The following is a 12607-nucleotide window of genomic DNA, read 5'->3' as shown; positions in this document are numbered from 1 at the left end:
TATCAGTATCAGAATCATCTTTATTTGCCAAGTATGTCCTGGAGCCGCTCTAGTACGTATAATGGACGCATCAAAATAATCATGCATATACAGGTTAGTATCTAAAAGGCATACTGCTCTTCTGCCAGTCTAGCTTTAATATAAATGAGTTGCAATCAAATATGTATTTGATGAAATACAAAAGGCATAATAATGCAATTGATTAAAATTAAGTTGAATATTACAATTAATAGAAAAATACTACATTTCAAATAAATTGATTAATAGAGTATAATGCACTTAATAGAATTTCCTTTCCCAAATCTAATATAAGGTGATGTAGCAACAAAGTTATATTCCACATCTATTTTATTGTACTGGGAAATTAAAACTTGACTTTTTTTGGGGGGGGGGGGGGGGGGCAAGTGAAAGACTGTAAAAAATGTCAAGGCTAATTAATGTTGACATTTGTCTTTCAATGCAGGAATATTAATTAAAATGAGATGCATATGCAGGAGGAGAGAATAATCAACACCATTTGACATTTAAGAGAAATATTACAAATAAAATTGAGCCAGGATGTTTTTCAGCAAGTATTATGTTAATAAAAGTAATAACTAAAGAAAATACAGAGTAAAATATTTAAAAGAAATGCAACTAATATCATCGTCCCTTGGTTTAGCTAATTGGATTAAGTACTACTTGGTACTGTACATCTAACATAAGGTGCCTTCGCAACTGCATGCAGCTGCTTACTGTCATGTAAAAAAACGCACACAATACATATTTATAATTCAACTATTTTACCTCAAATCAACCGTAATTTGCAGGGTGGGGGGAGACGAGTGAAAGAAACGGCTTCTTTTCCTTTCGGCTTGTCCCGTTAAGGGTCGCCACAGCGCGTCAACTCCTGAGGAAAAAAAACCAAAAAACGAATGAATGAAAATATGCAATGTGCCCTCCCGGCCTCTAGGTGTCGCAGCACGCTTCATTCAAACTACACTTGTAACGTAAAAGACATTTTAACGTCACATCCGTAAACACTGAATTAGCATTAGCAATGTGGCAGTTAGCCGTCTTCCCTCCTGTTCTTCCGTTTTATGTAATCACGTAAATCGAGGTAAGTACGTTTGATGGTTTAAACCGTAACAGTCGTTTTATGTTGTCATTTTAGCTATTTAACGTGGCCGTTTGTTTTAACATTGACTTGACTCTCCCTTCAGCTAGCTAGCTTGTACGTACAGCCACAAAAATGTACTTCTAAATGACAGGCGCCCTAATCAAGTAGGAAACTAAACAACCTAGTCAATTTTGAATTACCTGCCGATTTATGAAAATCTAGATGCAGATTTACTTTAAATGAAAAGAGCGTGTTTTTTTCCCCTTTTCCTTTCTTTACTGTCTCGTGTAGATGTCTCAAGCGGCTCCCTCATGCGGCCAAAATTCTAGCGATGCTCCGGTGGACAGCGAAGAGAGTGAAGCTGTCGTCAAGGAGGCTACAGATGTGCAACGTGTTTTAAAGGAGGTGGGACTCACAAGCACCGCCTTCATTGGTCCCACCTGCCCCCCAGAGAAGAACATTGACGACTCGCTGAGTGAGTTTTACAAAGAGCTCCAAGCCATTGACGGGCAAGCTGAGAGGGAACAGGACGCTTTCGTCCAACCGGAAACAACATCCACAAGCAAACCTCCAGAAAAGGACGAGGACACAATTAAACCGCTAGAAAAACTTCCCAAGGACGAAAGGAGACGTCCAGAAAAGCATCATTTTTGGCCTCACTGGTACAAAAACCATCCATATTCCACTCCGAGGCCTGACAACTCAACTTCTTGGAATCATCTTCCATATTATCCTCCTCCAACCTTCCACCCGCCACCAGATCGCAGATCCTTCCACGGATTCCGCCAGCCTTCTTTCCTAAATCCGCCCCGTTTCCCTCCACCCCGCCACGGGCATCCCACCAGCGACCAGCACTATCCGCCTCGATTCCCGCCGTTCCCCGGCTTCTCGGCGGCCCCTCATCATAACCATCACAACAGGATTGATGACTATGGTGAAGGTGGCGGTTATGATGCCGGTTGGCCCCAGGACCCACCGCCATGTCATTTTGATGAAGATGAAGCCCGGCGACAGCATTGCCACGGACTCTTTGATGAATCTTCGTCTTTGGTGCTCATCCTCATGAGAGGACTACCAGGCTCGGGCAAAACAACAATGGCGAGGTACGTCTTAAGCGGGTACGCAGATGCCGATTTTGAACATCTCGAGCCGTGTTGAAAAAAAAAAAAAAAACGTGAGCGACAAACTCACTTCAGAATGACTCGTGGTAACCTTTTCGAGAAATCAGGCCGCTGTTGACTTTGATCGCAAGGGGGACAAAATGCTCATATTTATCCAATTGTCGGTATGTGTATACCCTGCCAAAATCCAACCCTTGAGTATGCGACGCTTTGTTGACTTTTTCCAAATATCTCTGACAGGGAGTTGCTGTTGTCCGGTCCCAGCGGCCTCATCCTCAGCACAGACGACTACTTTGCCCACAATGGCGGATACCGCTACGAGCCGGGCCTTCTCGGAGAGGCGCACGAGTGGAACCACAGAAGAGGTGAGACGCTTTACAAAGTAGGAGTGGGCCAAAAAAAATGGTTCATTTTGAAATCTTTATTACTCATTTAGAATGTCAAAAATAATGTTTCAAACATATAGTCACCAAAAATGATGATCCCAAAGCACTTCATTATACAGTACCCCTTAAAAATAAATGGCTTCCGGAGGATTCCATTTTGGGGAAAAAAATGCAACGCACGGGTACTTGGATCTGCGGCAAAGAGTCTCTGTAACTTCCACTAACAATCCAGGCTGAACTTAGCGCCTCCCCAACATACAAAGATGCTAGTCTCTCAGTCCAGATATATCACTTAATAGCATACTTCCTTGACACCAATTAATACTTTGGTGCCAATAGAGTGTATTGCGTCAGCTAGAGTTGACACGGGCTTTTTTTTTTTTAAAGCGTGCGAGTTAACTTGTAAAATTGTTTGTAAGTTTGCTCCGTGGTACTTTTGGGCGCCTTTCAAGCCACGCTGATGTCGGTCTGCCTTCCAGCTAGCGACGCCATGCACGACGGCCACTCTCCCGTCATCATCGACAACACCAACCTGCAGGCCTGGGAGATGAAACCTTACGTCCAAATGGTAAGTAGTTTCTCGTTGTAATGTGTTCCCTGCTCGTGATTGGATGACAATTATCTTCTTTTTTTTTTTTTTTGTCCATAAAATCCCCCCCCCCCCCCCCCGCAGGCCCTACAGAGAGGATATCGAGTGGACTTTTGTGAACCAAACACCAGCTGGAAGTATGATCCCTGGGAGCTGGAGAAGTAATGTTTTTGTTTTCTTGAAATTGTTTCTTTTGAGTGTGTTAAGTCAAACAGAACGCCAAAAAGAGGTCTTTCTAATACTCAAAAACCTGTTGTATTTGCTGATTTATTTTTGGAGGAACCTTTCCTCATTCTCTGTGATTGTGCTAAGATCAAAGCCATTTTTAATATATGGGTGACATCTTGATGCCAAGCCTTTATTTTGAAAGTGCTTCGCTTGTTCATTTTTTGGTCTAGTGGGACAAAAGTGCCACCATCTAGTGGCATCTCTAGTCAATTACAAACCTTTTTTGGTGGGTGTCAATTGGCTGCAGATGTTCCCCAATGTAGTAATTAGACTGAGCCCCAATAAAATGGCTCGGTGCTGCAACCTGGATTTTTTTCGGGGGAAATTTTAGCCAGAGGTCAGTTTCACTTGGTAGGCATCTCTGTCATGGATACATTTATTTATATATATATATATCCATCCATCCATTTTCTGAGCCGCTTCTCCTCACTAGGGTCGCGGGCGTGCTGGAGCCTATCCCAGCTATCATCGGGCAGAAGGCGGGGTACACCCTGAACTGGTTGCCAGCCAATCGCAGGGCACATAGGAACAAACAACCATTCGCACTCACAGTCACGCCTACGGGCAATTTAGAGTCTCCGATGAATGCATGTTTTTGGGATGTGGGAGGAAAGCGCAGTGCCCGGAGAAAACCCACGCAGGCACGGGGAGAACATGCAAACTCCACACAGGCGGGGCCGGGGATTGAACCCGGGTCCTCAGAACTGTGAGGCTGACGCTCTAACCAGTCGGCCACCGTGCCGCCATTTATATATATATATATATATTTAAAAAAAAAAGTCTCAGGCCAGAAAAGACATGGGAAGTCTGCAAATTTGTTTTGAAGCGGCCATTTTGGGGTTATTCTGGACCAGCTAAACTGACAAATATTTCCATTTTCATCTCGCCGTAGGACTCAATGTAAAAAATCAAATTCAGCTTCTAAAACCACCATGAAATTTGGTAAACGTTTCGATCATGAGTAGAGCCACAAAAAAAGTCTCAAGAAGCCGTGCCTGAAAAAACGCAGGAAGTCTGCCATTTTGTTTGAAGGCCGCCATTTTGCCCATTTCCAGCAGTCTGTGTAATCGGAGTTTGCGTGTCATCGTGTGGGTCCGGACAACAGTCAACAAAATGCTCTTTTCTTCTCAAAGGAGGAACAAGCACGGCGTGCCTCAGGAGAAGATCGCGCAGATGCTGGATCGCTTTTCGTACCCCATCTCGGTGGATGTGGTGTTGAGTTCGCGGGAGCCGCAACACGTCCAGCAGGGGCGCCAAACGGAGCTCAGGAAAGACACAGCCTCGTTCAGATACTAAAACCGGGGTTTCACTGACGACAGTTTTTTTTTTAAAGACACACTCATTTGCTCTTTAAAAGCAAGTGTTTTCGTACAGCTTTTGTAAATTGACGTTCTCTCCTTTTTATAACATGAATGAATGATGTCTTGTATTTGTTCAAGGCAATGTGATTCAAGCTCTATTTTTTCAATGAAAACAAGATGACAGTCAGTCGGTTTGTTCTCACTGTTTTTGAATCCATGAAAAGCTTTGAGTTTTTGTTGTTGTCGTTACGGTGAAACATCCACACTTTTCCCGATGTGTTCAACTCCCATATTTTCCCCAGTAGCGTTGCACTTTTTTTTTTTTTATAAACACGGTGAAAGGCTTCAACACACATGATGTGTCCTTGATGCATAAAGCAGGACGCGGTGGCGCCTGAATAGATTTGACGATCCTCAACGTGACGCACGCCGATGGGTTTGCGAGAGCGTCAACCTTCGCAAACTGGCGTCTCAGCTCACGCCGCCCGCGTCCGGCATTCACACACGTGAGGAGGAGGATGATGCTGCTGCGAGCAGGCCGTCCGATTGGGCCTGTGTGCTCTCCAAATGGCGGCGATGACAGCCCGACAAGGAAACAAAAGCGGTGGTTTCGTGACGTTGTATTCATACCGGCTGTGCTTCAATATATGATACATACGTTATTTTTGAAAAATGCCATACTCCGACTACAACCTACATGAGGAATGTTCAATAGCACCTTTTTTTTTTTTTCAGACCGATACCAGTATGAATCTGCAGTACTCAGTGATACTGAGTATCGACTCGTACTTTTGATACATAAAATTTCGATTAACCTAATGACAGATAATAGTGAACAAAGACCTTTCTGATCCACTTGATAACTCAATGTGTCAAACTGCCACAGTGTAGCACCACCTACTGGCGAGGAGGACTTACTCGATGTCAGATGTTTTGGGGCCGTCAAGTATCGGTGACTGGTATCGGCGGTCTTCACGATGAATCGGATACTTTAAAATAAGGCCGGTATCGGCCCGATACCGATACCTGCTAGTACTCGGTACTCACCCATCCCTAGCTAAGACACAACACTAAGAAGCATGATTGTTTAGCTATGTACAATTGAATCATTACTCTGTATAAAGTACAAGATAAAAAGAAATATTCCCTGGTGTGTGTAGTATAGTTGTCACAAACACAACGATCACGTGTTTCAGCCTACTTTTGCAGTTTTTCACGATTTTCTGGAAAACTCCAATTTCTGGGAGCGAGTGCTCGTGTGAGTGCACGTGATGGACAGCTCGCATTGTTTAGTATTGTAGTGGTCACGTGAGGCGGAGCGCCAATCACATGAGAGCTTTGCCACTGCACCGAGTACCTTTTTTTTTTTTTTGTAAAACGCATCTCATCAGCAGCCGTGTCAAGTTTTCACAATAAGAGACAACAACGAGAGCGGGTGCCTTTCAAAATTAAACCGTAGGTTGCGATTCTGGGAACAATAATGTGAGACATTTATCAACAAATATTGATCATCTTTTACCACACAGATGATACCACAACACTCATTGGACACATCATTAGGTACACCTGAGATCCAACAAGCACTATATAAAGAAAATCAGCGTTTATGTCACTCAAGAGTAAAATAGGTAAATTCTCTCCTCATTTCATTTCCCTTTTTTTATTTTTTATATTATATGGCTTAGATTGTTTTTGACCAGTTAGCATATTAGCTAACACAAGCCTTGATATGCAACCCCGTTCCTGTAAGTGGAACTAAGACTAAAATTAAATTAGTATTCAAAGAAAATGTAACAATGTCGGTACGTAAATTGTCCTCAAATTGTAGTGTAACGGCCCCAAAATATGTATTCATAATAGTTGTTGTTGTCCCTTTAACAACAAACGCTCAACTAACTAGCTTCCGATGGTAATGATTGAATTTGCAATGTCGGAAGTCGTGGCTGATTTCTTTTATTGTCTCGTCCACCCCGGAAGTAGCTGCCCGTCTTGCAACGTTTGTCTTTACAAGTGTTCGCCGCCTCGCGGTGAGACGAAGTCGGCGTCGGTGTCGGTGTCGGCGTCGGCGTCGGCGGCGACGATGATGATGGCGATGGCCCCCGAGCCTCCCGGCGGCTCGTTCACGGCGGCCGCTTACGCACGACGGCCACGCACGACGACGAAGACGACGATGACGGCGGCGGCGGCTCGTTTCTCCACGCGTGTGACGTAACGCAACGAACGTCGAGTACGTATTTAAAGCAGACAATGTGCTGCCAATTAGCGAGGAGGAGCGGCAAGTTGACCTGCGGCGACCCGGGCGAGGGGCGCTGCGAGGCTTCTCGGCCCGTTCACGGTGAGGCGTTTTCGTCGCTGAGGCGGCGCACGGTGCTCACTGAATGTCGTGATGTCATTCCAAAATGTGAAAACTTTGACACATTCGAAAACGGCATTTATGTGCAATAACTTGAGCTTGATTGATGCCCAAGCGGCCCAGGACTCCAACGGCTACTGAGCGGTTCCTCAAGTTAAACACTCCCGTTGAGTCACGGCCGCAGGCTTTACTTAGACGGCCAAACCCGTTTGTCTGCGGCGGCGGTGGCCATGACTGCAGCCCAGCTCCGCTCCGTCGTCATCAACCCTACCCTTAATGACCTCTGTTGCCGTTTAGTGCACAGCGTGACCTTTGGCCGCTCCAAGGGCAGGTCACGCTCCAGCTGCATTGCACCGACCGATGCTGTCGGTGTGAGTCTGTCTCCCTGTTGCTGATTACATAAAGAGGAGCTCACTTTAGTGGGGAGGGGGTCGGCGTTACATAAGGCGTGTGTTCCTTCCACTTGGATGCGATGATGACGATGATCTCCAAATAGGCCCTTCGGAGGCTTTTAGGGCCTCCGTTACGCGTCTAGTGTTGAATTTTCCGACCGTGTCGACGACGCGCTCGCGGTAAATCACGGTGTGAAAATTCAGGCCGTGGTACTTGTTTGATAACGGTGGCTTTCGGCCAACAAAAATGTCAATAAGTGACAAATAAACCATTTTCACCAAGCTACTTTCGGGGGGTGGCAGAACGCCAGTGCCGACCGCTGACTTGAACTGAAAACAAAGACAAAAATGTGTTGTGCTGCGCTGCCTAACCCACCTGAAAAGGTTTAGCTTCTTTTTTTTTTTTTTTTTTTTTTCCTTTCCTTAAAATGAATCCAGTGGAACCGGTTGGTGACGAGGATAAATTGGGTTGGATGGATGTGGTAAATAGCTGTAGCGAGAAAATCGCAAGAATGCTTGGTGGCCTAGCTTCGGAAGGGGCAGACTTCGGAGCAAGCCACCGTCATCGAGTTTGCGGAAGACTTTTCCCCTCAACTGGTGGGTGTAAAATGTTTGGTTGGGTTGTCTTTTGAATAATTTAGCAGGACACAATGGCTGGCCTTGCTACTAAAGTTCGCTCGACAGCGCGCCATCCATTTCAGCACCAAAAGAGCACAGCGCTCCCATTAATGTCATTGGAGTTGCCATCCCGTCAATGATCACATTTAAACATATTCGATAGGATATGTTAAAAAGCTCCAGAAAGACACTTTTAACGGGCCACCGAATAGCAAACCCTCGGGCAGGATTGTGTCGTCATTAGAACTCGCACTGACCTCGACATTAACAAGCGCGTTTTCCATTTTGAAACACGGCTTCATCATCCATGTGAAGAATGGAGTGCCGCGACACGGTGAGCACCCGATATTTGCGGAATAGGGACTAAGCCTCGTGCCCCTCATGGCAAAAATGTGCAATTGACACCTCCCTCATCATGGCAGCGGCAGTCGGTCGCTTTCTGCCACCTGGTGCCGATTTGCAAACATTCTGAAAAGGTTGATAGAAAGCGGAGCCAGCGTCGGGTGTTTACTCCCTGAAACGCTCAATACGGTATGAACGATAACAATTGTCGGGAACGTGCCGCAATCGCAGTGAACGGCTTCTACTCTAGGCACGACGCCGCCAGACGTGTGTTCATGATGGACGAGGCCGCCAGCCGGCTGGAGCGAGAGCACGTGCACGGCGTCTACGACAAGATCGCGCCCTACTTCAACGACAGCCGCTACAAGGCCTGGCCCAAGGTGCGCCAGTTCCTGCTCGACCAGACGCCCGGGAGCATCGTCGCCGACGTCGGTGGGTCCAGTAACGTCCATTAATTTTATTTATTTTTTAGCTAAAGGATTCTCAAACTTGTTTTTCCAAGTAGCCTCTTTTAATTCTAACATAAGCACGCGTACATGGACCCCAGTGTGATAAGAACTTTCAAAGTTTATGATGACCAAGTGTTTGTTGTCCTCCCGCGCAGGCTGTGGCAACGGCAAGTACCTGGACATCAACGAGAACGCGTTCAAGCTGGGCTGCGATGTCTGTCGCCCCCTGGTGGACTTTGCCGGCTGCCGCGGGCACGAGGTGCAGGTGTGCGACGGGCTCCGCTTGCCTTACCGGGACGGCTGCTTCGATGCTGTGCTCTCCATTGCAGGTGACGCGTGCGACAACGCCCCCATTCTGCAGTCAAGGAAACTGGGAAAGATCACGCTTCCAAAGGCAGCCGAAGCAATAATGCTTCAAATATTACTCAAAATATGCTCGGCCAATAAATACAAATATCTGAAAATTCAGTCATACTCTGAACTAATATTAATAATACCGCATTTTATTTGTAGGCTCCTTTCATGGCCACAGTGAAGCGTCGTAAAAGAAAGCGAGATGGGGTAGCGACGTGAAGGAGGTCCGCACCATATGGCAGGGCGAGGTTATTGATGGCCTCCAAGGTACAGATCAGTATTTTATATTGGTAAGGGGTGGACAGAGGCAATTGCTCGTTTGGAAGTCAAGGTATGCAGACCAGGTGATGAAACCGGAGTACCCGGAGAAAACATGCAAACGCCACACAAACAATTAGGAAAAAAAAAAACAATCGAAATCAGAAACTGTTCTTAATGTTGTATCGAATAAAGATTTAAAAAGATTTACAAATACAATGGATGAAAAAAGATGTCAAAGCAATGAAAACAAAAAACAAAGAGCCCCAAATCCTTGTGAAGAACATAAACGAGCGGCACCGAATGTCCGTAGGATGCCTCAAGGGTTGAGATCCAATGTTTGCTTATTCGGGCTAACGGCAACCAAGATGTTTCCATGTTGCAGTCATCCACCATTTGTCCACCAAAGAACGTCGTATCCGAGCAATAAAGGAGATGGCTCGCACGCTGCGAACGGGGGGCCGCGTCATGATCTACGTGTGGGCCATGGAGCAGAAGCGGCGCAAATTCGAGAAGCAGGACATCTTCGTTCCGTGGAACCCCAACCCTCAGTCGCCCGACGCCGAGCCCTTGCCGCCGCGACGGCGGGCGGCGGCCCAGAGCGCCGGCGACGCCGCAGACGACGGCGACAAGCACAGGAAGGTCCGAAGCACATCGTCCGTGGCCGACGCCGCGCCGCCCGTGCCGAGCAATCACAGACTCTGGTTCTTCTCCCGCTCCCTGGACTCGGTCTTCGACTTCGGGAGCTCGTCCATCTCCCGCTCGTCGTCCCGGGAGCTCGGCGCTTTATCGCCCACCGGCGGGGAGAGCGAGGGCTGGGGCGCGGCGGGGCTTCGGAGCCGAGGGCGGGGCCTCATACAGCAGTTCTCCAGCTTCTTCTCCCCGCCGTCGACGGTCGGATCCGAGGAGGACGTCTTCGGCTCTGCCACAGATCTGCACAAGGAGCCCGAAGATTCCAAAGAGGAGAGCGTCGGCGTGGCCCTGGCGCAGGAGTGCGGCGCCCTGGCGCTGCCCGACCTCGTCCCCTTCCAGAGGGAGCGCCCGAGGCGGGAGAGCGCGGCGGCGAGTCCGCCGGCCGACGGCTCCTGCCTGAGGTACTACCACGTGTTCAGGGAGGGCGAGCTGGCCGAGCTCATCGGGAGTCACGTGGAGGAACTCCTCGTCCGGCACGCCTACTTCGACCACGCCAACTGGTGCGTGGTGGCCGAGAAGGTACAGCCGTGGAAAATCTGACTTTCATTTATTCATTTTTATCGTCTGCCTATGAGTTTTAGCACTGAATCTCAGTTTTGAACCTGACATCTCAGTTTTAACTGGATGATTGATTCTTGGCGTTGAGTCTTACAACCACAAAAGTTACTCTGTGGCTGCAACACATGACTGTTCCTTGATTGAATTTGATTCCAATTCTGGGGGTCTCGGATAGACCCGCTTTTTACATGCGCGTCAAGTGATGATTTCACTGCCCAGATAACGGTTAATCCAATTTAAAAATTAAAAGCCATCAGTCCAAATGAAAATTTTAAGATTGTATTAGTTTTAAGATGGATGAAAAATCCTGCAGGGATTTGCTAACGGTGTGGCAAAAGTCAAAACATTAGGCACACTCGGAGAGCCAAAGCAATAACGCTCATCGAGACCAAAAAAAAAATACACACATTAGAAAAGCCCAGCAATGTTTGACAAAAACATATTCGGACAATTTGATTGTCCGCCTCGGAGCTTTAGCACTGAATCTCTGTGTTTACTTGACGATTCCAGAAGTTTCGGGTCTTACGAACTCAAGTTACTCCGTGGCTGGAACGCGCGACTGTTTCTTTTGAAAATCTCTCTTCAGTGTTTGTCGGACCCAATTTGCTGTTTACGTGTGATCCGACTTTCAGAAGCGAGGCACCCTTGCGGGGGAAAAAATTTGAACGTTTTAAATTTTGCTGCATGCTTTGAATGGGGGGAAGTGGTGCCATCTGGTGGACAAATTTAAAAGTGGAAATGCAGCAGCCCATAGTAAATCAATTTGAAAAAAATGTATTGGTTCAAGATAAACATTTGTCAGGGCACAAATCAAAACACTCGGCACACTTGAAGAGTAAAAGCATTAAACCTAATATTTCAAAAATCATCTAAAAAAAAATATTACACCATAAAGTATACGTTAGGAAAAAATACAATTATCCCACAACAATACAAAAATATAGTAAAAATGTTAGATGAAAATACAACGAATTTTTGTTTTTTAAAAAGTACATTAAAACTGTTTGGGATTTCAAACATTAGGCACATTTGAAGAACCAAAGCAATAATGCTCTAAATATTACAAAAAATCAAATTTGACTGAAAAATGCACAAATGTTGGGGAAGAAAATACACAAACATTTGGCAAAAAATGCAAAAATTAAATGTTTGAATTTTCTTTTTTTTTTTAAATAATTGTCTGCCTTTTTGATTTTTAACAGCTCCGTTTTTACTTTGTCGATGTTTCCAGTCTTACAAAGACAGACGTCACTCCATGGCTGCAATGCACGACTGTTCCTTTCAATCAATAAATAATAGTTCTTCAAATGGTCTTGTTTACAAAGTGTTCATTCCACGCGGGCACGACAGCCTGACCGGTCGTCGTGCAGACATCCAAGTGCGAGCGTTTTTAGTCTGCAATAGAACTGATTTGCCTCCCGAGTCTCTTTTGAAGTCTTCATGTTTTGTTTGTAAGCTTTTTATTCTTGCCACGTCTTCGTGTTTTTTAAGGTGCGCTTCACACATTTGCATGTTACGAGGAGATGAACTTAAATGTCTTGATGTTGCCGTCTCTGTACCCGTTGATTTAGAAGCAGAATACGGCGTCGGGCCGCCTCTCATACTGTGAATAAACGTTGCACTCTAGCCCCGAGTATGCCGCCGCCGCTTATGCTATACATGGAAACTTGAAATATTGTGCCAAGGAGGTGTGTTTTGTGTTTGTTTGCGTGGACCAACTGGTGTAAATTGTTTGTTCTTTATTAAATGTTTTTTTTCGTCATGCCTGTTTTGGCGTCTCATAGTGGTTATTGGCGTATGCAGAATTGCCTTACTAGAGTCAAACAATTTATGTAAACTTGCATATTACGAGTGGCGTTGACTGAG

At 46.0% G+C, this 12607-nt stretch overlaps 2 protein-coding genes and 1 long non-coding RNA gene across 4 annotated transcripts; 2 read left to right on the top strand and 1 right to left on the bottom strand.

Annotated features, from left to right (window-relative positions):
• Positions 1-2: 2 nt before the first annotated feature.
• LOC133482266 (uncharacterized) lies at positions 3-1474 on the bottom strand. The gene is made up of 2 exons (XR_009789736.1): positions 1300-1474; positions 3-889 (listed from the first exon to the last, which is right to left on the bottom strand). It is a non-coding gene; the product is annotated as an uncharacterized LOC133482266 (long non-coding RNA).
• On the top strand, positions 803-4911 carry n4bp2l2 (NEDD4 binding protein 2-like 2). Its single transcript, XM_061782227.1, has 6 exons — positions 803-1099; positions 1391-2202; positions 2461-2585; positions 3086-3174; positions 3280-3356; positions 4557-4911. The coding sequence occupies exons 2-6, from the start codon at positions 1391-1393 to the stop codon at positions 4717-4719; spliced, it is 1266 nt and encodes a 421-aa protein (XP_061638211.1). The 5' UTR covers positions 803-1099; the 3' UTR covers positions 4720-4911.
• A 1787-nt stretch (positions 4912-6698) lies between these two features.
• trmt9b (tRNA methyltransferase 9B) lies at positions 6699-12503 on the top strand. Of its 2 annotated transcripts, none has more exons than XM_061782230.1 (4): positions 6699-7059; positions 8680-8861; positions 9034-9207; positions 9876-12503. In XM_061782230.1, the coding sequence occupies exons 2-4, from the start codon at positions 8705-8707 to the stop codon at positions 10721-10723; spliced, it is 1179 nt and encodes a 392-aa protein (XP_061638214.1). In that variant the 5' UTR covers positions 6699-7059; positions 8680-8704; the 3' UTR covers positions 10724-12503. The 2 variants fall into 2 exon arrangements, with proteins under 2 accessions (XP_061638214.1, XP_061638213.1); XM_061782229.1 differs by having other exon boundaries at positions 6700-6951.
• The last annotated feature ends 104 nt before the right edge of the window (positions 12504-12607 follow it).

Source organism: Phyllopteryx taeniolatus, chromosome 8, assembly GCF_024500385.1.
Source record: "Phyllopteryx taeniolatus isolate TA_2022b chromosome 8, UOR_Ptae_1.2, whole genome shotgun sequence".
Taxonomy (NCBI): Eukaryota; Metazoa; Chordata; class Actinopteri; order Syngnathiformes; family Syngnathidae; genus Phyllopteryx; species Phyllopteryx taeniolatus.
This window is presented reverse-complemented; position numbering and strand designations above follow the sequence as displayed.

Bases quoted from the DNA above. Each gene is read 5' to 3' on its own strand.
- n4bp2l2 (XM_061782227.1), top strand. From the start codon at position 1,391: ATGTCTCAAGCGGCTCCCTCATGCGGCCAAAATTCTAGCGATGCTCCG. The intron at 2,203-2,460 runs GTACGTCTTAAG...TATCTCTGACAG, and splicing joins GGCAAAACAACAATGGCGAG to GGAGTTGCTGTTGTCCGGTC. The intron at 2,586-3,085 runs GTGAGACGCTTT...TCTGCCTTCCAG, and splicing joins CGAGTGGAACCACAGAAGAG to CTAGCGACGCCATGCACGAC.
- trmt9b (XM_061782230.1), top strand. From the start codon at position 8,705: ATGATGGACGAGGCCGCCAGCCGGCTGGAGCGAGAGCACGTGCACGGC. The intron at 8,862-9,033 runs GTGGGTCCAGTA...CCTCCCGCGCAG, and splicing joins GAGCATCGTCGCCGACGTCG to GCTGTGGCAACGGCAAGTAC. The intron at 9,208-9,875 runs GTGACGCGTGCG...TCCATGTTGCAG, and splicing joins TGCTGTGCTCTCCATTGCAG to TCATCCACCATTTGTCCACC.